At 36.7% G+C, this 23,305-nt stretch overlaps 1 protein-coding gene across 1 annotated transcript in view; it reads right to left on the minus strand.

Annotated features, from left to right (window-relative positions):
* The window catches only part of LOC124722506 (calcium-dependent secretion activator-like), a 798,081-nt gene that overhangs the window by 178,431 nt on the left and 596,345 nt on the right, over positions 1–23,305 (minus strand). Inside the window, exons 18-19 of the mRNA XM_047247660.1 lie at positions 7,206–7,362; positions 6,976–7,117 (exon numbers count right to left, since the gene is read on the minus strand). Coding sequence (XP_047103616.1) covers positions 6,976–7,117; positions 7,206–7,362 — 299 coding nt within the window. The remainder of the gene's footprint in view (positions 1–6,975; positions 7,118–7,205; positions 7,363–23,305) is intronic.

Consider the following 23,305-nt stretch of genomic DNA (forward strand, 5'->3'; position numbering starts at 1 on the left):
TACTGCCACAAATTCACGAAGAATGTCCAGATAGCGTGATGCAGTAATCGTTTCGGATCTGAAAAATGGGCCAATGATTCCTTAGGAAGAAATGGCGGCCCAGACCAGTACTTTTTGAGGATGCAGGGATGATGGGACTGCAACATGGGGCTTTTTGGTTCCCCATATGCGCCAGTTCTGTTTATTGACGAAGCCGTCCAGGTAAAAATAAGCTTCGTCAGTAAACCAAATGCTGCCCACATGCATATCGCCGTCATCAATCCTGTGCACTATATCGTTAGCGAATGTCTCTCGTGCAGCAATGGTAGCGGCGCTGAGGGGTTGCCGCGTTTGAATTTTGTATGGATAGAGGTGTAAACTCCGGCACATGAGACGATCCGTGGACGTTGGCGTCATTTGGACCGCAGCTGCAACACGGTGAACGGAAACCCGAGGCCGCTGTTGGATCACCTGCTGCACTAGCTGCGCGTTACCCTCTGTGGTTGCCGTACGCGGTCGCCCTACCTTTCCAGCACGTTCATCCGCCATGTTCCCAGTCCATTGAAATTTTTCAAACAGATCCTTTATTGTATCGCTTTTTGGTCCTTTGGTTACATTAAACCTCCGTTGAAAACTTCATCTTGTTGCAACAACACTGTGTTCTAGGTGGTGGAATTCCAACACCAGAAAAATCCTCTGTTCTAAGTAATAAACCATGTTGTCCACAGCACACTTGCACGTTGTGAACAGCACACGCTTACAGCAGAAAGACGACGTACAGAATGGCACACCCACAGACTGCATTGTCTTCTATATCTTTCACATCACTTGCAGCGCCATCTGTTGTTGAAAATTGTAACTACTGTAATTTCGAAAGTTTGTCCGCCTGAAAATGTACTGTTGTCCCAAGCAGATTGCAACAAACGGTGTATTTCTATCGCTGCTCGTTTAGTTTTCTTTGCCGTTTCAAATATACTGGTCATTTTTGAAACACCCTGTAGATGCAATTGTAAAATGAAGAGTCCCCTGTGGATCAGCACAACATGGAACTTTAAACTGAGAATAGTACTTACAGTTCATGAGAATAAAGAAGCCATTGTACAGTGTCTTCAGCAAAGTGAACATCCATACCAGCAACCAAACAACAACTATGAATCAAGTGTATGATCTGACATTGAAAAATGAAATTTTGAAAATTACAGACAACATTGATGATATCAGAATTGAGGAAAAACCAAATGTAACAAAAAGAAGATAACAATGACACATATATAACAAGGAATGTAGAAGCAAACAGAGTTTGAATTCTCCAGCTATTTATTGGCCTCTAGTTACTCCTGATTACAGTACATTTCTTCCTTTCTGAAAGAACTTGCCTATAATATTATAAGCATCTCTGTTATGTTTCTGAAAATAAACAGAAATTTCTTAGTGATTGCTCTCTATATTCTAATTAAAGTTGCCAGACAGCTATGTTTTCTCCATGTTTATAGCCCTATGGAAACTTACTTCCTGCATAAGCATTGTGTTAAAGTTGGAATACCACGGAATGCTGACAGACAGGTTGTTGGTAATACAATGTGGGTGAGAAGTCACTGTAGCTCTGTTTAGCATCAAATGTCATTGTGCAGATTTGTAACTATGTTACCATGGTGGGTATGATTGGTCATAGTTATACTACTGAGGAGCACTTAGTGACAAGTGTGCATGTGCACAAATGACAACACACAGGGCAGAAAATAAGATAGATTATGGGAACATTCCAGGAAAGATTTAATGAGGCTCCACCATGGATGATAGCACTCCTGGATTGGGGAAGATATCCTTTTGCTATTGGCTGTGTCAAAGACAGGCCACAGAGTGAAAGGAAGAAGACACGAGAAGAAACGCATGCCAGAGTCTCTGGTTTGATTGAACAAATTCCTATGAAGTCATAAACATGCTTCGGAACTCTGTGTACCAAGGGCACCAATGGAAGATCACATGAAAAAAGACTTTGAGGTCAGACCTTTTCGATCAATGTTTGTAAATGAGTTATTGGATAATGACCAGAAATAGTGCATTTGACCATGCCATGCTTTGTTAATTCCATTTCCAAAATGCAGTGAACCATGCCAAGGTTATGTTTTCAGATGAATGTACCATTTATTGCAGCTCACGTGCTAGAAATAGTGTCATTTGAGCCAAGTTAGAAAGGAAAGCACCTTATGTCGGGATATGGGCAGTAAAGACATCAAAACGTCTGCCTGGACCATACTTTTTTGAAGGGACTGTGAATACCACGAATTATTTACACAAGTTACAAACATGGTTAATGCCTCAGCTAGAGGAAAGGCGCCTTACAGAAGGCACATGGTTGCAATGAGGCAGGGTGTCTCCTCACTATGGTCTAGCAGTGTGTGACTTCCGAAATGAACAATTTCCTGGTTAGAGGATAGGTCATGGTTTATCAGCAACACCAACTCCCTCAAAATGGCCACCTAGAGGTCCTGACCTAACCCCGCCTAACAACTCGTTATGGGGAGTCATTAAGGCACATGTATTGTCATGCTCCAAACAAAGAACTGCATTATGCTGTTGAGCATGCATTTTGTACTATAACAATGAACATGCTCAAAAATATGTCAAGAGGAACATGGAGGTATATGGAAATGTGTTTACAAAATTATGAGGAGCATGCTGTTACATTAAACACTTAATAGTTAAGTACTTCTGCTAAAACAAATCAAATGAATTAAAATTCGATACTAGGGAGAATGAGGACTTCTCGCTCACCCTGTACATGGAAGAGAGACTTGTGGGCACTACTACATAGAAAGTGAGCCTGAGCCCGAATGTGGTTAAAACAGTGTCTTCAACATTTACACAAGAAGGTTATATTTATTAAACATCAAACATATTTGAACAGCCAAACAGTTAACATTGAGATAAAAATATATTTGCCCAAATGTTCTGGATATTGATTTGATTGGTGCTAACCTGTTGCAAGAAACAATTATTCCCCTTCAGAATGATAGTTATTGGTTCTATACATTTTACTAACAACTACTCCTTTTTTCCTTTCACAGTCTTCCATAATTTCTTTTATCTCAATTATCAGTACCTAATTCTCTCCCCCTTCTTTTTTAACTATGTCCCTCTCCTGCTTTGCCTGATACTTCTGTTCTCTTGTCGATGTTGTTGTTGTTGTTGTGGTCTTCAGTCCTGAGACTGGTTTGATGCAGCTCTCCATGCTAATCTATCCTGTGCAAGCTCCTTCATCTCCCAGTACCTACTGCAACCTAAATCCTTCTGAATCTGCTTAGTGTATTCATCTCTTGGTCTCCCTCTACGATTTTTACCCTCCACACTGCCCTCCAATTCTAAATTGGTGATCCCTTGATGCCTCAGGACATGTCCTACCAACCGATTCCTTCTTCTAGTCAAGTTGTGCCACAAACTTCTCTTCTCCCCAATCCTATTCAATACCTCCTCATTAGTTACATGACCTACCCACCTAATCTTCAGCATTCTTCTGTAGCACCACATTTCAAAAGCTTCTATTCTCTTCTTGTCCAAACTATTTATTGTCCATGTTTCACTTCCATACATGGCTACACTCCATACAAATACTTTCAGAAACAACTTCCTAACGCTTAAATCTATACTCGATGTTAACAAATTTCTCTTCTTCAGAAACGCTTTCATTGCCATTGCCAGTCTACATTTTATATCCTCTCTACTTTGATCATCGTCAGTTATATTGCTCCCCAAAGAGCAAAACTCCTTTACTACTTTAAGTGCCTCATTTCCTAATCTAATTCCCTCAGCATCACCCGACTTAATTCGACTACATTCCATTATCCTCGTTTTGCTTTTGTTGATGTTCATCTTACATCCTCCTTTCAAGACAGTGTCCATTCCATTCAACTGCTCTTCAAAGTCCTTTGCTGTCTCTGACAGAATTACAATGTCATCGGTGAACCTCAAATTTTTTATTTGTTCTCCTTGGATTTTAATACCTACTCCAAATTTTTCTTTTGTTTCCTTTACTGCTTGCTCAATATACAGATTGAATAACATTGGGGAGAGGCTACAACCCTGTCTCACTCCCTTCCCAACCACTGCTTCCCTTTCATGCCCCTCAACTCTTATAACTGCCATCTGGTTTCTGCACAAATTGTAAATAGCCTTTCGCTCCCTGTATTTTACCCCTGCCACCTTCAGAATTTGAAAGAGAGTATTCCAGTCAACATTGTCAAAAGCTTTCTCTAAGTCTACAAATGCTAGAAACGTAGGTTTGCCTTTCCTTAATTTATTTTCTAAGATAAGTCATAGGGTCAGTATTGCCTCACGTGTTCCAACATTTCTACGGAATCCCCGAGGTCCACTTCTACCAGTTTTTCCATACGTCTGTAAAGAATTCGCATTAGTATTTTGCAGCTGTGACTTATTAAACTAATAGTTCAGTAATTTTCACATCTGTCAACACCTGCTTTCTTTGGGATTGGAATTATTATATTCTTCTTGAAGTCTGAGGGAACTTCGCCTGTCTCATACATCTTGCTCACCAGACGGTAGAGTTTTGTGAGGACTGCCTCTCCCAAGGCCGTCAGTAGTTCTAATGTAATGTTTTCTACTCCCGGGGCCTTGTTTCGACTCAGGTCTTTCAGTACTCTGTCAAACTCTTCACGCAATATCATACCTCCCATTTCATCTTCATCTACATCCTCTTCCATTTCCATAATATTGTCCTCAAGTACATCGCCCTTGTGTAGACCGTCTATATACTCCTTCCACCTTTCTGCTTTCCCCTCTTTGCTTAGAACTGGGTTTCCATCTGAGCTCTTGATATTCATACAGGTGGCTCTCTTTTCTCCAAAGGTCTCTTTAATTTTCCTGTAGGCTGTATCTATCTTACCCCTAGAGAGATAAGCCTCCACATCCTTACATTTGTCCTCTAGCCATGCCTGCTTAGCCATGTTGCACTTCCTGTCGTTCTCATTTTTGAGACGTTTGTATTCCCTTTTGCCTGCTTCATTTACTGCATTTTATATTCTCTCCTTTCATCAATTAAATTCAATATTTCTTCTGTCACCCAAGGATTTCTACTAGCCCTCATCTTTTTACCTACTTGATCCTCTGCTGCCTTCACTACTTCATCCCTCAGAGCTACCCATTCGTCTTCTACTGTATTTCTTTCCCCCATTCCTGTCAATTGTTCCCTTATGTTCTCCCTGAATCTCTGTACAACCTCTGGTTTAGTTAGTTTATCCAGGTCCCATCTCCATATATTCCCACCGTTTTGCAATTTCTTCAGTTTTAATCTATAGTTCATAACCAATAGATTGTGGTCAGAGTCCCCATCTGCCTCTGGAAATGTCGTACAATTTAAAACCTGGTTCCTAAATCTCTGTCTTACCGTTATATAATCTATCTGATACCTTTTAGTATCTCCAGGTTTCTTCCATGTATACAACCTTCTTTTATGATTCTTGAACCAATTTTAGCTATGATTAAGTTATGCTCTGTGCAAAATTCTAACAGACGGCTTCCTCTTTCATTTCTTAGCCCCAATCCATATTCACCTACTATGTTTCCTTCTCTCCCTTTTCCTACTCTCGAATTCCAGTCACCCATGACTATTAAATTTTCTTCTCCCTTCACTATCTGAATAATTTCTTTTATCTCATCATGCATTTCTTCAATTTCTTCATCATCTGCATTGCTAGTTGGCATATAAACTTGTACTACTGTAGTAGGCATGGGCTTCGTGTCTATCTTGGTCACTATAATATGATTACTATGCTGTTTGTAGTAGCTTACCCACACTCCTATTTTTTTATTCATTATTAAACCTACTCCTGCATTACCCCTATTTTATTTTGTATTTATAACCCTGTATTCACCTGACCAGAAGTCTTGTTCCTCCTGCCACCGAACTTCACTAATTCCCATTATATCTAACTTTAACCTATCCATTTCCCTTTTTAAATTTTCTAACCTACCTGCCCGATTAAGGGATCTGACATTCCACGCTCCGATCCACAGAATGCCAGTTTTCTTTCTCCTGATAACGACGTCCTCTTGAGTAGTCCCCGCCCGGAGATCCGAATGGGGGACTATTTTACCTCCGGAATATTTTACCCAAGAGGATGCCATCATTATTTAACCATACAGTAAAACTGCATGCCCTCGGGAAAAATTACGGCTGTAGTTTCCCCTTGCTTTCAGCCGTTCGCAGTACCACAACAGCAAGGCGGTTTTGGTTAATGTTACAAGGCCAGATCAGTCAATCATTCCAACTGTTGCCCCTGCAACTACTGAAAAGGCTGCTGCCCCTCTTCAGGAACCACACGTTTGTCTGGCCTCTCAACAGATACCCCTCCGTTGTAGTCGCACCTACGGTACGGCTATCTGTATCATTGAGGCACGCAAGCCTCCCCACCAACGGCAAGGTCCATGGTTCATGGGGGGAGGCTCTTGTGGATATAGACATTATTTCATATCAGTTTATTCTTTTCATTGTCTTACTTGCATAGATCATTTCACTCTGTCCTATGGTGAGGTTCCTGAAACAACTCCTCAGTGCTATCTTCCTGTCTTTCCTGGATTTCTGTTTGGTCATATCATGACACACACATCTATGTTTGCTTTGTTAACATGAGATTAAACTACAAACACAAGATCTCTTGCAGTTTTATCTCTCGATTTATCACTCATACATTCATCCCCACACACTTTGCACTGTATGAATTTTTTTAACAGAACATGTGTTCTACTTGTTAAATTTACACTAAACTGATATTAAAACTTGAAAGCCACATCAACTGCAGAAAAAAGTGTCTAGTAGCTGTGATATAGGAAAAGTCATACTTATGATTAACTCATACACAAGTTCAAAACAACTTTCAGATTAAGCAAAATTATCTACCAACAACTAATAGAGGTTACTTCTGTAGGTATGTAGAAATTAATTTTAAAAGTTAGCATTTACATATTAGAAGAATATATTACCCTTTAATTTCCCATCTTTCCTTCTCAAATCCCTTGTGAATTGACTGTGCTATTGAAGATTCCATTAGGTCAACATATCTTACAACCAGTGGGGCAAATGTATCACGAAGATGTTGATGAAACCTTCCATTCTTTAAATTATCTGCAAAGAAATATGTTTATGAACAGCATCAAACGTTGAAAATCCAAAATATATTTCTTCACAGATATTGTAATGTCCATGTACTTACCATCAGTTCTCAAATAATCATTCAGTATCTGGAATAAAGGGAATGAATCCCATGTATCTGGAGGCTGTTCTGCCAACACTTGATCCATGTCAACTGCAAATAGTGACCAAAATATTTCTGCATGTTCTACAAGCAGGTCACTGAACCATGCAAATGCCTGTAAAAATGAGAATAATTATAGTAATTTAGAATACATTTTCAAGAAATTTCTTGCACAGTCAATTTGAAATAACACAGTATATTTATTAAGTATTATTGCAGGCATGGTAAGTAACATTTCTTTGAGATAGATATTTTTATATATTTTTGTTTTGGATGGAGAGTTGTATCTGGAACAATGGAGAAAAAATTTAACATTACCAAAAGATACAATGACAAATATTTACTTTACAAACATATGATCCGCACTTTGTAATGTGAGACCTGAACCCGAATTGATATGGAAGTTAAGAAACTATAATGACTGACCAATGCCATAGCGTCAGGCTAATAGTTTCATACAACAGTTGCAGTGTTGGTTTGTTTCCATGTATGTTCATCTAGAGCCAGTTGTGTAAATGCAAATAAAAACTAAAAAGTAGGGTAGGAACATATCACAGAAACAACACAGGTCCATGTGAATGCACAGCACAGTATAACACTATGCAGATCGAGATTGGATAGGGAGAAATGAAAAGGTCATAAACAACAACATGATGGCAATATGTACAAAGTCTAAGAAATTAGTACAGAACACCGTACTCTGGTGTTAGGATACAACATTATTTTAACTTTGAAATATGTCTTTATGCTGTCTCAAATTAAATCTAAATCAGTGAACTAAGTGTCAGTGCTTTGAGTGCAGTATTAGAGCCTATATTTATAATTTGCATCATGTGTCTGTAACAAATGGCTTGACATTGGCCATTGAGTTGATTAAATGTTCTGAAAGTTGTCACATCATAAGAACAATTCAAGAGCTGCTATAAAAACAAACAGCTGAAGAAGCTGCTACTAGTGGAAGAGAGAGTGAGCACAATATTTCTCACTTGGTGTCAAATTAGAAATTTCATTTTTATGGTGATGAAAATTTCATTGGGAGGGGTCAAAAATTATCCATTACAGAGATATTGTTCCCTTCAGGTGTGAAGCTAAAATTAGGTACATGATATGGATGTCAAGCATAAAGCAGCATGAAAAGTTGAATGTAATATGTTGCATCTTACTGGTTGATACATATGGTAACAAACTACAAACTTTTTACTAGTTTTTTTTGTGTTTCTGATGGCTCATGAAAGAGTTAAGGTATGACTCAATTTAACTATGTGACTGAAATATCAGAAGATTTTCAAAATGAATTTTCTCTCTTCATTTTAGTCTGTGCTTATGTGAAGCTTCCTGTTAGGTAAAATGCTATGTGCCAGAGTGGAGATGACGTGCTGGCAGAAGTAAACTTGTCAGGGCAGGCTGTGAATAATGCTCGGATAGCTCAGTCAGTAGAACATTGGCCCATGAATGACAAAGGTCTCAGGTTTCAGCCCAGGTCATGTACATAGTTTTGATCTACCAAAAAGTTTCACATGGAACTTATTCACATCATTTATTGTTCATTACACCCTAGGTTTGTTCAGAATTCGTAGTCTTGCACTCTGTGCTGACTAAACAGTATGTCATGCTGTATAATGAACTCGCCATATAATACTGATTAAATGCTCAGAGAGACAACTTGTGATCAAACTACATAATTTTTTATTTTCAAGTTAAATGTATTGTGTTCATAATATTTCACTATGGTGTGAAAAGTGTAAGCTGGTTTATAAATATGACACATTTTCACAGTGAATGTGTGGCTACATGCTGATCATATGCTATACAGTTTATGACTTTTTAATGTTATTGTTATGTTTACAAAGATTGCTGTTGTTTTCATATTCTCAATGGTCAGTAATGAAAAAATTCATATCAGTATTGTGAATCTGTTTTTGATTAAGTCTAGTTGATTAAAAGGTTTAATATGGGATGCTTGAGGCTGCACAACATGTACAATGCAAATTCCAGGTTCTTCACCATTCTGCACGAGTTAGCACACTGTCAGTATATTTTAAATCATTATAGACTTAAAACATATTTTCAAATTGATAACACTATGAGACTAATGAATTTTAAGATGCAGTATAAAAAAAATAAATAAAAAATAAGCAGCACATTTCCTGCCTGATATGTGAAGATGATCTACTTCATTCAGATCTTCAGTGTGCAATGCAATGAAACATAAACTATCACCTGCCTTAGGAAAGCATTTTATTGTTAAGCCAAACATAAATGTCAGAGTGGAATTAACACACCACAATTTTGAATACTTTTTACCACATTTTTTTTTTCAGATCAACAGAAGTTTTATATCTCTGTACTACATATAAACACCCATAGATCAAATAAGTTGCTCCTGATACAGGTTTTCACTATCTCAGCATACAATTATCTTCAGAAATTTTCATGTATATGATTTCCTTTTTATACATTTGGACTTTCTTACTTTTTGGCCTCTCATTATAACAGTAGTTTTTGTGGCATCATTCTGAATGATTGCGAACATTATATGTTCCTCCACATATCACATATTGCCACTAACATAAGATACAATTTGCTTGTATTTGGTCCACCAGTTTTTCAAAAACTGCCACACATTATATCTTAATTTGGATATTTCTAAATAATACTTTTCCGATGACAGTTGTAGTAATATTCTCACACAAAGCATTTCAGCAAGAAAAGTCTTAAAATTTATATAAACTACGACTTATTTGCTCCTCTGCATGACATGTAAAGTATATTAGACATTCAGTCTCAGTGTCCATTGATGCCCTCCTTCAAATGAGCAACTCATCTATTTCCTCCTATTACAGCTATGTATGTAATAGAGGTTTGATGGCAAATTGTATCTTAGGAACCAACAACAGCACTGACTGTCCACTAACACATCAATAACTGAACAATTAATGAAATGTTTCATAACTTACAAATGAGTGCCATTCAAAAAATGTGATACGTTGTCATTATTCAAAAATTAAAGACAAAGTTTTTGGCAATGGAATATAATGTTTCAACTTCTGAAAGTATCAGGAATAAAATTTGGAGATTCAAAGGAAATTTACAACTTCTATGGAAACCTGACTGCTATTATAATAGTCAAAGAACATTCAAGAGAAGTAGTAGTTAAGAAAGGAGTGAGACAAGTTTGTAGCCTATTCCCAATTACATTCAATCTGTGCATTGAGCAAACTGTCAAGGAGACCAAGCAAAAATTTGGAAAGGGAATTAAAATTCAGCAATAATAAACAAATAATTTGAGGTTTCCCAGTGACATTGTAATTCTGTCAGAGACAGTGAAGGACTCGGAAGAGCAACTGAATAGAATTGATACTGTCTTAAATAAGTTTAAACATCAACAAACATAAAACAAGGGTAATGGAATGAAATAGGAATAAACAAGCAATGCTGAGGGAATAGGATCACGAAATGAGAAATAAAGGTAGTACGTCATGTTTTCTTTTATTTGAGCAGCAAAATAACTGAGAGTTGCTGAAGTGGAGGGGATATCATGTGCAGACTGGTGATAACAAGGAAAACAATTACTAAAAAGAGAAGTATGTTAGTATGAAGTATATTTTTGGTAGAATGACTTACCTAAAAGTATTTTTCTGGACTCTAAATTGGGAAAACTGAGCATCAATACACCAATCAGAGTAGGAAAACTATGTGAATTAGAAAAGATGCTGGATGAACAAAAGATCCTGATACTGGAAATTCAAGAAATCTTTATAGCAAATGACAACACATGTGATTTCACTAACTACAGATTGTTAAAGAGCAAAACAGACAAGAAAATAAACAAGGAAGCTCCACACCTGGAGATGGCCTTTGCAGTCAACAAGATGATCCTTCATTTAATAACAGAAGTGAAACAAAAAAATAACAGACTGATGACAATGAGGCTCAAATGTGCAAATAAGTCATATTCATGCACCAGTGCACAACATACATGCACCAGTAAATCAATATAAAAAGGGAGACAATGATGGAATCTACAAGTAGTTGGATGAATTAGAAAAAAAAATCCGTAATGGAGATATTAAAGTATTGTTTGTTGATTTGAACTAAGACTTAGGCAAACAGATTCAGAGGAACAATAGGGACAATATCCAGTACAGATTCACTAACAAGAATGGCCAGAGATTGGTTGTGTTATGTTACCAAAACAGTATGAGAATAATGTCAACTCACTTCAAGGAAGAGATAAGAAAATAGTGACTGGAGGTCACTGATTAGATTATTAGGAGTATATTAAATTGACCATGTAGCAGTTACATAGAAGAACAACAGAAAAATCATTAATGTAAAGGGTAGAAAAGGAGCAAACATAGAAACTGAGCATTATTTTATCACAATCAAAATCACACTATCAAACAGAATGGACAAGAGGACCAACGTGATGCCAAAGTTTGATACGACAAAATTAAAATCAGGAAGGATCAAAGATGAATGGGAGGAAGAGATAGCAATGTCATAAAGAATTCAGACAGAAGATGACTGGTATGAGAAACTTCCATAAAACATTTAAGACTTTAATCATAGGACACAAACCATAAAATCTGTGTGTCAGAAAAAAGGATAGAGAACTGGCACTGAGCAACAAAGTGAACTGTGAGACTTCAGTGAACTCCTGAACTGTCCTGAACTGGCTTATAGATCCCCAAGGACCCAAGTGATGAACAGAAATGATAACTGAAAAGCACTAGGTGGACTGAAGATCAAGAACCAAATCATGAAATTGAAAAAATAGAAGAGCAGCATAAGAAATGGCATCATAGCTTCATTGCTAAAGTAAGCTGGGCTGAATGCCATCAGAGAAATAACAAATATCATACAAAGCATATGGAAGACTGTTACTGCCCATCACATACAAAATTGTATCACCATGCCCACTAAATGGAAGACAGTACTAACTAGAAAACAAAATAAGAGAATAACAAACAGGCTTCAGATTGGGAAGACCCGGTGCTGAAAAGACGCTCAATTTAAAGACAGTCCTGAGATACCAAGTGAGGAGAAGCAGAGAGACCATGTGCACTTTTGTAGATTTTGGAAAGGCTTATGGCTCTTTGGGTGGACCATTACTAATTATTGAACTGAAAGAAGGGGCTTTCAATGAGAAGACAGTGGACATTATCAAACAGACACTAACAAACATGAAATCCAAAATAAAATTCTTGGGATAGTTCCCAGAATCCTTCAAGATTAGAACATGAGTGAGTCAGGATGATGGTATCTAACCACAATTATTCAATGCATTATCAGAGAAAGTTGTCAGGGAATGGGAAAAAAAGAAATGAAGTTTCAGGGACTTTATAAAGTAATCAGACTGTAAAGGAAAATCAAAGAACTTGAGATTAGCTGTCTGGAATTTGCTGATGATTTGGCAGTAAAGGCTGAAAAGCACAACAGATTTGCTGTGAGAAAACAGAATACATGTCAGACCAAAAAGATGCATAAAAAAAGATCATGACATGATATGGCGAGATCAAGGGAGTTCACAAGCTAACATATCTTTGAGAAAATGATACAGGGAAATGTGATAGAAAAAGAAGCTCATGTACAGAGAAACCAAGAGACTAGCAGAGTATTTTGGAAGACTGGAAACATCTAAAATAACAAACGTATCTCACATAATTCAAAAGTGATACATTACTGTACTGTCATCAGATAAAAGCCTTATATGCATTAGAAATGTTGGTCATTGATTGGAAAGATGCACTAGGAAATATCAATAAACTAGAGAGTAGAATCATTAGGAAAATCCTTGGACCCAATAAGTCAGGAGAAGTCTACAAATTGTGGAACAGACAAGATACCGAACAGGTATCTAACATAATACATGCGACTAAGAAAACATCAACTGAAATTTTATAGGACAAAAATACGTAACAAACATGGGATCTAAAATGCAAATCTTAAAAGCTGTGAGCATCAAATGAGGATACATTCCTCTGTTATTGTCCATGACAGCATGGAGTAAATGTCTGTTACTGTTGTTAAAGTAAACTGCATTCACAATATTGGGTAAGTGAAGCACATACATTAGTTCTAATGGAACTATTTTGTGTTTTGATAAGTTTGTGAAATGCTTTTACGTTGTAGGTTTATCTTTACACTTGTCAGCATAATGGGAGCCTATTATTGTGGGGACTATTGAAATCTTTAGTATTTGTGACACTCATTAATGATGTGTAAAGGCTATAGGAAGCCAGCCAGCACATCTGTGACAAACTTGGAGTTTTTCAGAGTGTGTGATTTTGTAAGGCATTGGACAGAAGCACATGGTACTCTGGACGGACACCACAGTGAACACTTCCCTTGGCAATGGTTTGAAAGTGCAGATTGTATGTAACAGCAAGCAAATTACGTTAGAAGCTCTGCTGTTTCACAGTAACACAATAAAGTATTCTTATTTGCTTACCTAGTTTTTCATGACATTTTGTTGACAGCTTGTAACAGCAAAGATGTTGCAAAACAGCTAAGTGTTTGCAGTAGCAAAGATAAACAAGTGTTTATTGCTTTATGGTATGTAATTGAGAGCTAATGTTTACTATATATTTTTTCTTGTTTTCATCCGTACTATCACTTATCAAAATATGGTACAATCTGATGCTTAGAAGAGAGAACGAAAGTTACCTGGGCATCTATTAACATTTCTCATCATTTTATTAGACTACAGTTTGCTTTAACATTTACACAAACATATCACAAAATTGTTTGAATGAAGATACTTTACAGTGTATGATATTGCACGAGGGACAAACACTGCAATCAAGACTTACATCAGAGACATTCCCAAATTTTGAAGTAACACATCACTGGCTGCAAGCTTGTTGCTAGTGCAACAAGATATTTCCTAAAATGTTAGAAGATTCTGAGTTTATGAATATCAATTTTGAAGAAGAAAATTTGTGATATTCATTTAAAGCCATTTTCCCTTCCGATAATTTTGTATAGGGTTACTAACCACGCCCCTGTCTAGTCCACCACAAGAGAACTGGGCCTATTACTTCAGTACACTCCAACTAATAAATTCATACAGAGATTATCAGTCATTGCATAGTCATAACCAACAGTACCCCAGTTTACACGTTTACACATTTCACCTATCTGTTACTCTAATATAAATTTATTTTACAATTACAGGATATATTTCTGTACAGTACTTATTGCACTTCTTAAAAATTTCTCATTGTTTCCATATTACTTTCGAACATTGTAAAAAATGTATGCACTCTAGCACAAAGCTGACTCATTAAGTGATACAAAGTATCAAGTAATATAAATTATTCAGCAACATTTTTATTAGTTGTTGCTTCTCTTGTGGTGAGAAGCTGTCCTTCTCTATGAACTGGGTTCTGTAGTCATCAGATATGTGGCTTGGATCATCACATACACAACTTCTGGTGACCTTCTTACGTCAACATTATTATCATACATACATGAGTTAGCATGAATACTATTTTATGAATATGCTCTGTAATACAACTGCAATTCCTTTCATGCTAGCTCCTCTATGTTTATAAAATGTTTTCTTCTTCTCTCACCAGTAATCCCAAACTTCACAGATGGAACTTCCACCATCTTGATCTATTCACTCATTTAGTGTCAATTTGTGATTAGAAATTCTATTACATCTACCTCATTTTGATTTGTTCAGCCTTAATTCACCTAAACAACTTTCACTGTTATCCATTTACCTACTTCTCTGTTTTCATGTGCTACATGTAAATTTTCTTTAGTTATTTGCTTTATTTGTTGTTGTCCAGCATGATTTTATCTGTGGAAAGTACAAATAACTTGTGGTAATTTTAAGTAGTTAACTTCTCACATTTATCAGAGGAAAATAAATACTCCTGCAAAAACAGAGACTTTTGTATCATGATATGGTTTGTTTGTAGTATCATTAACAATATATTTGAAACATAAATCTGAGACAAGTTTCAATATCTTAAACTCAGACTTTGTATGAAAAATAGAAATGGGTTCTTATACATAGAATTTGATTAGTTAGCTGAACACTTAATGATGAATGTGATATTTGACACTTGCCCATCACAGTCTCATAAATATCTCATTAAAATTGGTTTGATCAATGTGAAGTATGATATAAAAGTAACTATGAATCAACAACACCAATCTAAAGAGATTCTTCACATAAGGAACAAATTTCAACAGTACAGACTTTGATGTACTAACAGCAAAAAGGAAAATTAGGATGTTGTGTCATGGAAAAGAGATTGGTTTCAATTGTATCTTAGATTTTAGTGACAGTGCTTCATTACTGAAAAATGAAACAATACACAATACAGCTGAAGTCAACAGAATTTGCAACCAGCAAATTAATTCTGAAATATTTTGTACAGCTGTGGGTTGTCAACAGTGTCTGTTCATTCAGACATGGATGCATGTAAATATTCTATTTAGTTCTAGCATTACAGATGATGACTATGCAGATGATCTAAACATCATTAGGATAGGAAAGAATCTGTAACAGCAAATGTGAATGCGTTAATCAAGGCTAGTGAAGATGTAGGTCTAAGGATAAGTGAAGACAAAACTAAATACCTAGTTACTACTAGAATGCCAACAGCAGTAGATCAGGAAATGTTAAGAGTTTGAGACATGCAGTTTGAAAAAGTGAACACATTTAAGTATCTAGGCATGGACATCACATCGAGAAATAAGATTGAATCCGAACTGAAGAAGAGATTACAGGTGGGAAATTAGTTCTACTTCTCACTGAATTGATTACTTTCATCACGGATATTGTCTAGGAATTTAAAGATTAGAATATACAAAACTATTATTCTACCAGTTATGCTGTATGGGTGTGAGACTTGGTCTCTCACTGTGCAAAATGAAAAGCCGTTTCGAGTATTTGAAAACAAAATTTTGAGGAAAATTTTCAGAGCAAAAAGGGATGACATTAGCGGAGAGTGGTGAAAACTGCATAATGAAGAGGTTCACAAACTCTATTCAAGCCCTAACATAATCAGTATTATTAAATAACGTAGGCTGCGATGGGCGGGTCATGTAGCTCAAATGGATGAGGGCAGGGCAGCGCGCAGAGTACTGGTAGGGCACCTAGAAGGAAAACGTCCTGTGGGAAGACTGAGGCATAGATGGAAGGACAATGTGAAGCCTGATTTGAGGAGCCTAGGTATTGAAGGTGAATGGAAAGGAAATAGCCCAAGACGGAGACAGATAGCGAAAATACATTGCTGCGGTAATGGACTCTCGAGTCCAGTATGACCAGTGAGTAAGTAAGTAAGTAAGTAAGACTATGACAGCATTTATGATCAGTATCTTGGTATTCATCTCAGTTCAAACTCATTATGACAGTTCCATGTTAAGTATATGAGGCTATTCAAAATATGAGCAGATGTCGCAAATTTTGTCTCTCATACACCATAAGAGATAGAAACACACCACCAATGCTTATGGTCCAAGAAAAATTAAAAGGTCTTAAAAATTCAAGTAGAAGATCAGTTTTGAGCATTAGTGGCACTACTGTTCATTTGCAGGAAAATGGTGACACAGGAATGAGAAATTTGTGTTGTATAATTAGCATAGTTCGAGACCAATTTTAATGTGCAATGAAATTAGCCAACTTTTTCATAAAGTCTTTCACATAAGCCAATTTATGAGTCTGACCAGAACTTTTTAGTAAATGATAACATCTGCAAACAGAAATGCATGGAGAATTCATGCACATCACATGAAAATTTGTGCTGCATAAGTGAAACCTATAAAAGATGCCCTAGAAAAACTACAACACATGCAAACAATTAACTTAGGATGCCTAAACCAACTGTATGGCAGGTTCTAAAACACCATACATCAAATGGCATTCAAATCACATTTATTCCAAGTCCCAGTCACCACACTGAAAGGTGTGAATTTTATATTGCAATTCTAGAGGAAATGGCAGACAACAATTTAACTCTACCATTAATTTTTTCTGATGAGTCTACTTTTCATCATTCTGGTAAAGTTACTCATCATAAAATTAGATTTCTGTTGAATGGAAAACTTATGTCAATGAACACTATTTTATATGTTGGGCAATCTGAATAAGCAAGACCACTGTGACTGTTACAATTCTTTACTAGAGAACACAAACAGTTTCACAAATTAAATTTGCATCTTCAGATGCTTCACTCTATACAAATGGATAAAAGAATACATGGGCAAAATGGGAGAAGTTTTAATGTAAGTTTTAGGGAGCATACTGCTAATTCCAGTACAAAATCAGCTTTGAGTGCTCACTTGCTAGAAATGGGGCACACAGTCTCTAATTATGCCACCAACCTTCAAATACTTTGCCAAGAGAAAAAGGGTACTGTTTGAAATATTTTAGAAGAATTGGAGACTGACTGTTAGTAGACAAAAACCTAATTGCTTTTATCTGCCTGTTTCTTGGCATGGCTAAATTTCTGATATGTTCTTTTATCCTTTTGCATACAGTGAAGCATTTGAAGATGCAAATTTAACTTGTGAAACCAGTCATGTTCTGTAATAAAGAATTCCAACAGTTGCAGCAGTTTGATTATTCAAACCCATGGCAGTAATTCAGTATGAAAGAGACTCAGCGAAGTTTAATGACTTAGTGTGGCACATTTACACAAAATTTCTGGAATATTCTGATCTACTGAGAACATTGTCACAAACTTCAAAAAGTTGTTCATGTAAAATCATCTTCAAGGAAACTGGTGACACACAGCTTAACAAATGTAGTTCTGCTGTGGTTTGAAAAAAAAAAAAAAAAAAAAAAAAAAAAAAAAAAAAAAAAAAAAAAAAGAGGGTCAGCTGTGTTCTAGATTCAAAAGTAATGTGTATTTTGGACCGCATTTTAAAACTGGATATATCAGTAGCTATGCCCATCTTTATTTGAATTTGCTTGAAACAAACATAGACAAAGGGAAACCAATAGAACTACAAATTTTACATGCTTTTAATTAACACTTTGTGAGCTGGGGGGCTAGAATGTAGTTCAGCTGGGTGCTACTGTGCTTTTTCACAGGACTTTTGAATTTTGTGTTGTAGATTTATCTTATGTCAGTTTATTGAAATTGAAGTAGAGTCTTTTTTCCTATTAAAAAATGGCAAATAAACATAAACTTACATCACTGTCCATTTTTTTGACACTAAAATGAAAATACATTGTTTTTACAACAACAATAAAATATTTGTCATCTTTCATTTTCAAAATGGAGATCAAATTAGAAACTGCTGGCGTTGAAAATAAATCTGTTTTGAAATGTAGGTTTTTATTGAAAATTACTTTGTTAAATCTGCCTTAGTATGAAATATTTTGAATGACTTTGGAAAAAAAGTCCTTCATCACAGCCTCCACAATAGTGCAATACTACCTGTACCTTTTCTTGCCTTGCTTAGTTCTGTGCTAAACTTCCATCTACTCTGAGGCCATTCTGACATTTCTGTAGCCAGAATAAATTTAGGAAAATGTGTTCCAGTGAATTGGTTTACAAGTGAACTATTTTGAGTGGATGTTGATAGGCCTCCTTTGTTTATCAAAGCTACTGCCAATTCAGTAATGCATGTCTACAGGAAATGACACTGTTAATGATCTGCAGCCATATTAAATAGAATAAATGACTGAAGGACATCGTATAGCACTGTACGGACACTGAAATATACAGACATTGCAACCTTGTATTACATTCCAAGACAGGCCACGGCAACAATAACAACATTGCTTCTTCCCGTGTGAGAATCCCAAAAGATGTGCGAGAAGTAAGGGATGTAGACACCATGACATATTGGACTGGTTGGGGAGGCATATATGGATAGCCAAATAAATTTAGAAAAATGTCTTCAATTGAATCTGTTTACAAGTGAACTACACTACTGGCCATTAAAATTGCTACACCACAAAGATGACGTGCTACAGATGCAAAACTTAACCGACAGGAAGAAGATGCTGTGATATGCAAATGATCAGCTTTTCAGAGCATTCACACAAGGTTGGCACCGGTGGCGACACCTACAACGTGCTGGCATGAGGAATGTTTCCAATCAATTTCTCATACACAAACAGCACTTGACTGGCATTGCCTGGTGAAATGTTGTTGTGATGCCTCATGTAAGGAGGAGACATGTGTACCATCACATTTCCGACTTCGATAAAGGTTGGATTGTAGCCTATCACGATTGCGATTTATCATATAGTGACATTGCTACTCGCATTGGTCGAGATCCAATAACTGTTAGCAGAACATGGAACCAGTGGGTTCAGGAGGCTAATATGGACCGCAATGCTGGATCCCAATGGCTTCGTATCACTAGCAGTCGAGATGACAGGCATCTTATCCGCATGGCTGTAACAGATTGTGCAGCCATGTCTCGATCCCTGAGTCAACAGATGGGGACATTTGCAAGACAACAACCATCTGCATGAACAGTTTGACGATGTTTGCAGCAGCATGGACTATCAGCTTGGAGACCGTGGCTGCGGTTACCCTTGATGCTGCATCACAGACAGGAGCACCTGGGATGGTATACTCAACGACGAACCTGGGTGCACGAATGGCAAAACGTCATTTTTTCAGATGAATCCAGGTTCTGTTTACAGCATCATGATGGTCGCATCCGTGTTTGGCAACATCATGGTGAACGCACATTGGAAGTGTGTATTTGTCATTGCCATACTGTCATATCACCAGGCATAATGGTATAGGGTGCCACTGGTTACACGTCTTGGTCACCTCTTGTTCGCATTGACGGCACTTTGAACAGTGGATGTTATATTTCAGATGTGTTATGACCTGTGGTTCTACCTTTCATTCGATCCCTGTAAAATCTTACATTTCAGCAGGATAATGCACAACCGCAAGTTGTAGGTCCTGTACGGGCCTTTCTGGATACAGAAAATGTTTCACTGCTGCCCTGGCCAGCAAATTCTCCAGATCTCTCACCAACAGAAAATATCTAGTCAATGGCGGCTGAGCAACTGGCTTGTCACAATATGCCAGTCACTACTCTTGATGAACTGTGGTATTGTGTTGAAGCTGCATGGGCAGCTGTACCTGTACACGCCATCCAAGCTCTGTTTGACTCAATGCCCAGGCGTATCAATGCAGTTATTACAGCCAGAGGTGGTTGTTCTGGGTACTGATTTCTCAGGATCTATGCACCCAAATTGCATGAAAATGTAATCACATGTTAGTTCTAGTATAATATATTTGTCCAATGAATACCCGTTTATCATCTGCATTTATTCTTGGTGTAGCAATTTTAATGGCCAGTAGTGTATTTTGAATGAAAGTTCATTCTACCAGACCTCCTTTGTTTATCAAAGCCATTGCCAGTTCAGTGATTCATGTCTGCAGGAACTAACACTGCTGATGATCTACAGCTGTATGAAATAGAAGAAATGTGTGAAGGATATTGCATAGCGCTATACAGACAATGAAAAATACAAACGTTGCAACCTTGTATTACACACCAAGAAAGGCCAAAATGATGATAATAACATTGTTTCTTCCTGTGTGGGAGTCACAGAAGTTGTGTGAGTACTGAGGGATGTAAATACCACAACATATTGGATTGGTTCAGGAGGCATATAGGGGTAGCCAAAATGGTTCAGGCAACCACTTGCTTTAAGTGGGAAATTCACATTCATGTCCTGGTCCAGAACAAATTTTCATGTGCCACTAATAGATTGTACAGCTGATGTATAGTCATATTTACAGTTTTTGAATACATTTCTTATTAGAGCTTCAACTAGCCGTTTTCTACTTTTCAGTTCTGTACTACTACTACTAATAATATTAATAATAGTAATAATAATAAGGTACTGTACTGTACTGTACTGTAAGGTCATCTTAAGAAAAGAATACAAAGCGTGTAGCAGACAACAATCTATGCGATCTGGACTGTGTGTGACCTAATGAGGCATGGCATGAAGCATGAAGGGAATGTAAATAGAAAATAATGCACAATGTTGACTGTATTCCTTTCCCACCAATAGGAGTGGCACATGCTATGATCTACTTTTCGTGATGGCCCAAGGGTCATAAATTATCTTTATACAGATGACAGATGTTGAAAAAAGTTACAATACACTTATGAAGCCAAGAAAAGGCTAATGGTGTCTTTTTGGGTACAGTCCATGTAACATAAAAGTTAAATGCCTTGTCTCCAAAGTTTTAAAAAGGCACATGCCAAAAGAGCAGACTGATGTCTCAGCTGCCAGGGTTCAGGGACATACATTTTCAGTAACATAACTACATAAACATAGCCACTTTGTTTTGTCACTTACAGGTAGGTCCAGGTAGAATATTAGAAAACGTTTTATACTTGACTGAAAACACAGTATTTGTGAACCACCAGTATATGCAGTACTTTATATCTTATAAAAACATATGAATGTTTTCTCCAGAGACAACATCAGCATAAAAATCTTGTAATTTCTCTCCAGAATGGACTTAGATGAGACACACATACTGAAAATGTCTGAAAAATGTTAACTACAATGCTCAACCTTAGTGCAGCACATGAAGGAGTGAGGCATTCAGCCAAAAATGTCTCTGATCATCTACGGAATAGTGTAATGAATTCAGCATATTTGCATATTTCTTTTATAGTTATTCAACTGACTCTGTTCTCACAATGTCAAGTGGTTACAGTTATGACTCTTGGTGCACGGGAAGAAATAATAAAATAATTAACTGGGTATACTCAAAGTTTCTTTTCACAATCGCTATGTGGAAAGTATTTATTTTTGTTTCGTGTACTTTATCTTAAAATATTATATTATAATTTAGGATGATAAGGCAGTATCTAGTGAGGATCTTTCCTGAATGCAGAAAAGGACTTAAAGAATAGTGGGAGGACTAATAGAAAGGCATTCTTGTAAACCAGTATGCAGATACAGCAGGAAATCTCCCCCTGTATGTATATTTTTGAGACTGTTGTATTCATTAGAAAATATTTTACTGAAAATCCAAACTCGTTCCAAAAAGATTAAAATAAACTTTATTAAAATGGCAAAGAAAAAGAATGTCCATTCTGGGAAAGAAGAATTAGCCTCAGATGAAGATGAACCCTTTGTTATGGTAAATGGATTTACAACAGGTTGCTCAAGAAATAAAATCTTCTAGGTACCATATCAACTCTTAATGTCAGATTGAAACCATTTTTAATTGAACATTAGTTTCTACAGCTTAAAGAATTTCGTCACAAACCTACTTGTATAGATATTTATAGACCTATTACAAACTGCCTAAAATTCTACAGTAATTTTAAGAATCCATTTAAGTGAACTGTGTATTGTCTATGGTTCTCATAGACACAATATTTGATTTTTACACAAAATGTAGATCCTTTTCTGTTGCTTCATAAACTTCAAGAAAATAGGCTATTATGAGTGTAATATAATTTTGAACTATTTCATATTATTTAACTATTAAATCAAGCAATGGGAAATCCAGGATGGAATCATTACAATATTTTGAAATGGACAAGTTACTACTCACCAAATAGCAATGATGCTGAGTTGCTAATAGTCCCTATTATAGACTCAGTATCTTCACTACAAGAAGAATAGTAATTGACACTTAACTTTTAAATCTGTACTCCCCATGAACCATGGACCTTGCCATTGGTGGGGAGGCTTGCATGTCTCAGCGATACAAAGAGACATGAAGCCCATGCCTACCACATTAGTACAAGTATATAAGCTCCACAGATGTTGAAGGGATTGAATAAATGTATGATGACATAAAAGAAATTACTCAGGTAGTGAAGGGAAATGAAAATTTAATAGACACTGGGGACTGGAATTTTATAGTAGGAAAAGGAAGAGAAGGAAAAGTAGTAGGTGAATATGGAATGGGGGTAAGGAATGAAAGAGGAAGCCACCTGGTAGAATTTTGCACAGAGCATAACTTAATCATAGCTGACACTCAGTTTAAGAATCATGAAAGAAGGTTGTATACATGGAAGAGGCCTGGAGACACTGGAAGGTTTCAGATAGATTATATAATGGTAAGACAGGT

Source organism: Schistocerca piceifrons, chromosome X (genome assembly GCF_021461385.2).
Source record: "Schistocerca piceifrons isolate TAMUIC-IGC-003096 chromosome X, iqSchPice1.1, whole genome shotgun sequence".
Taxonomy (NCBI): domain Eukaryota; kingdom Metazoa; phylum Arthropoda; class Insecta; order Orthoptera; family Acrididae; genus Schistocerca; species Schistocerca piceifrons.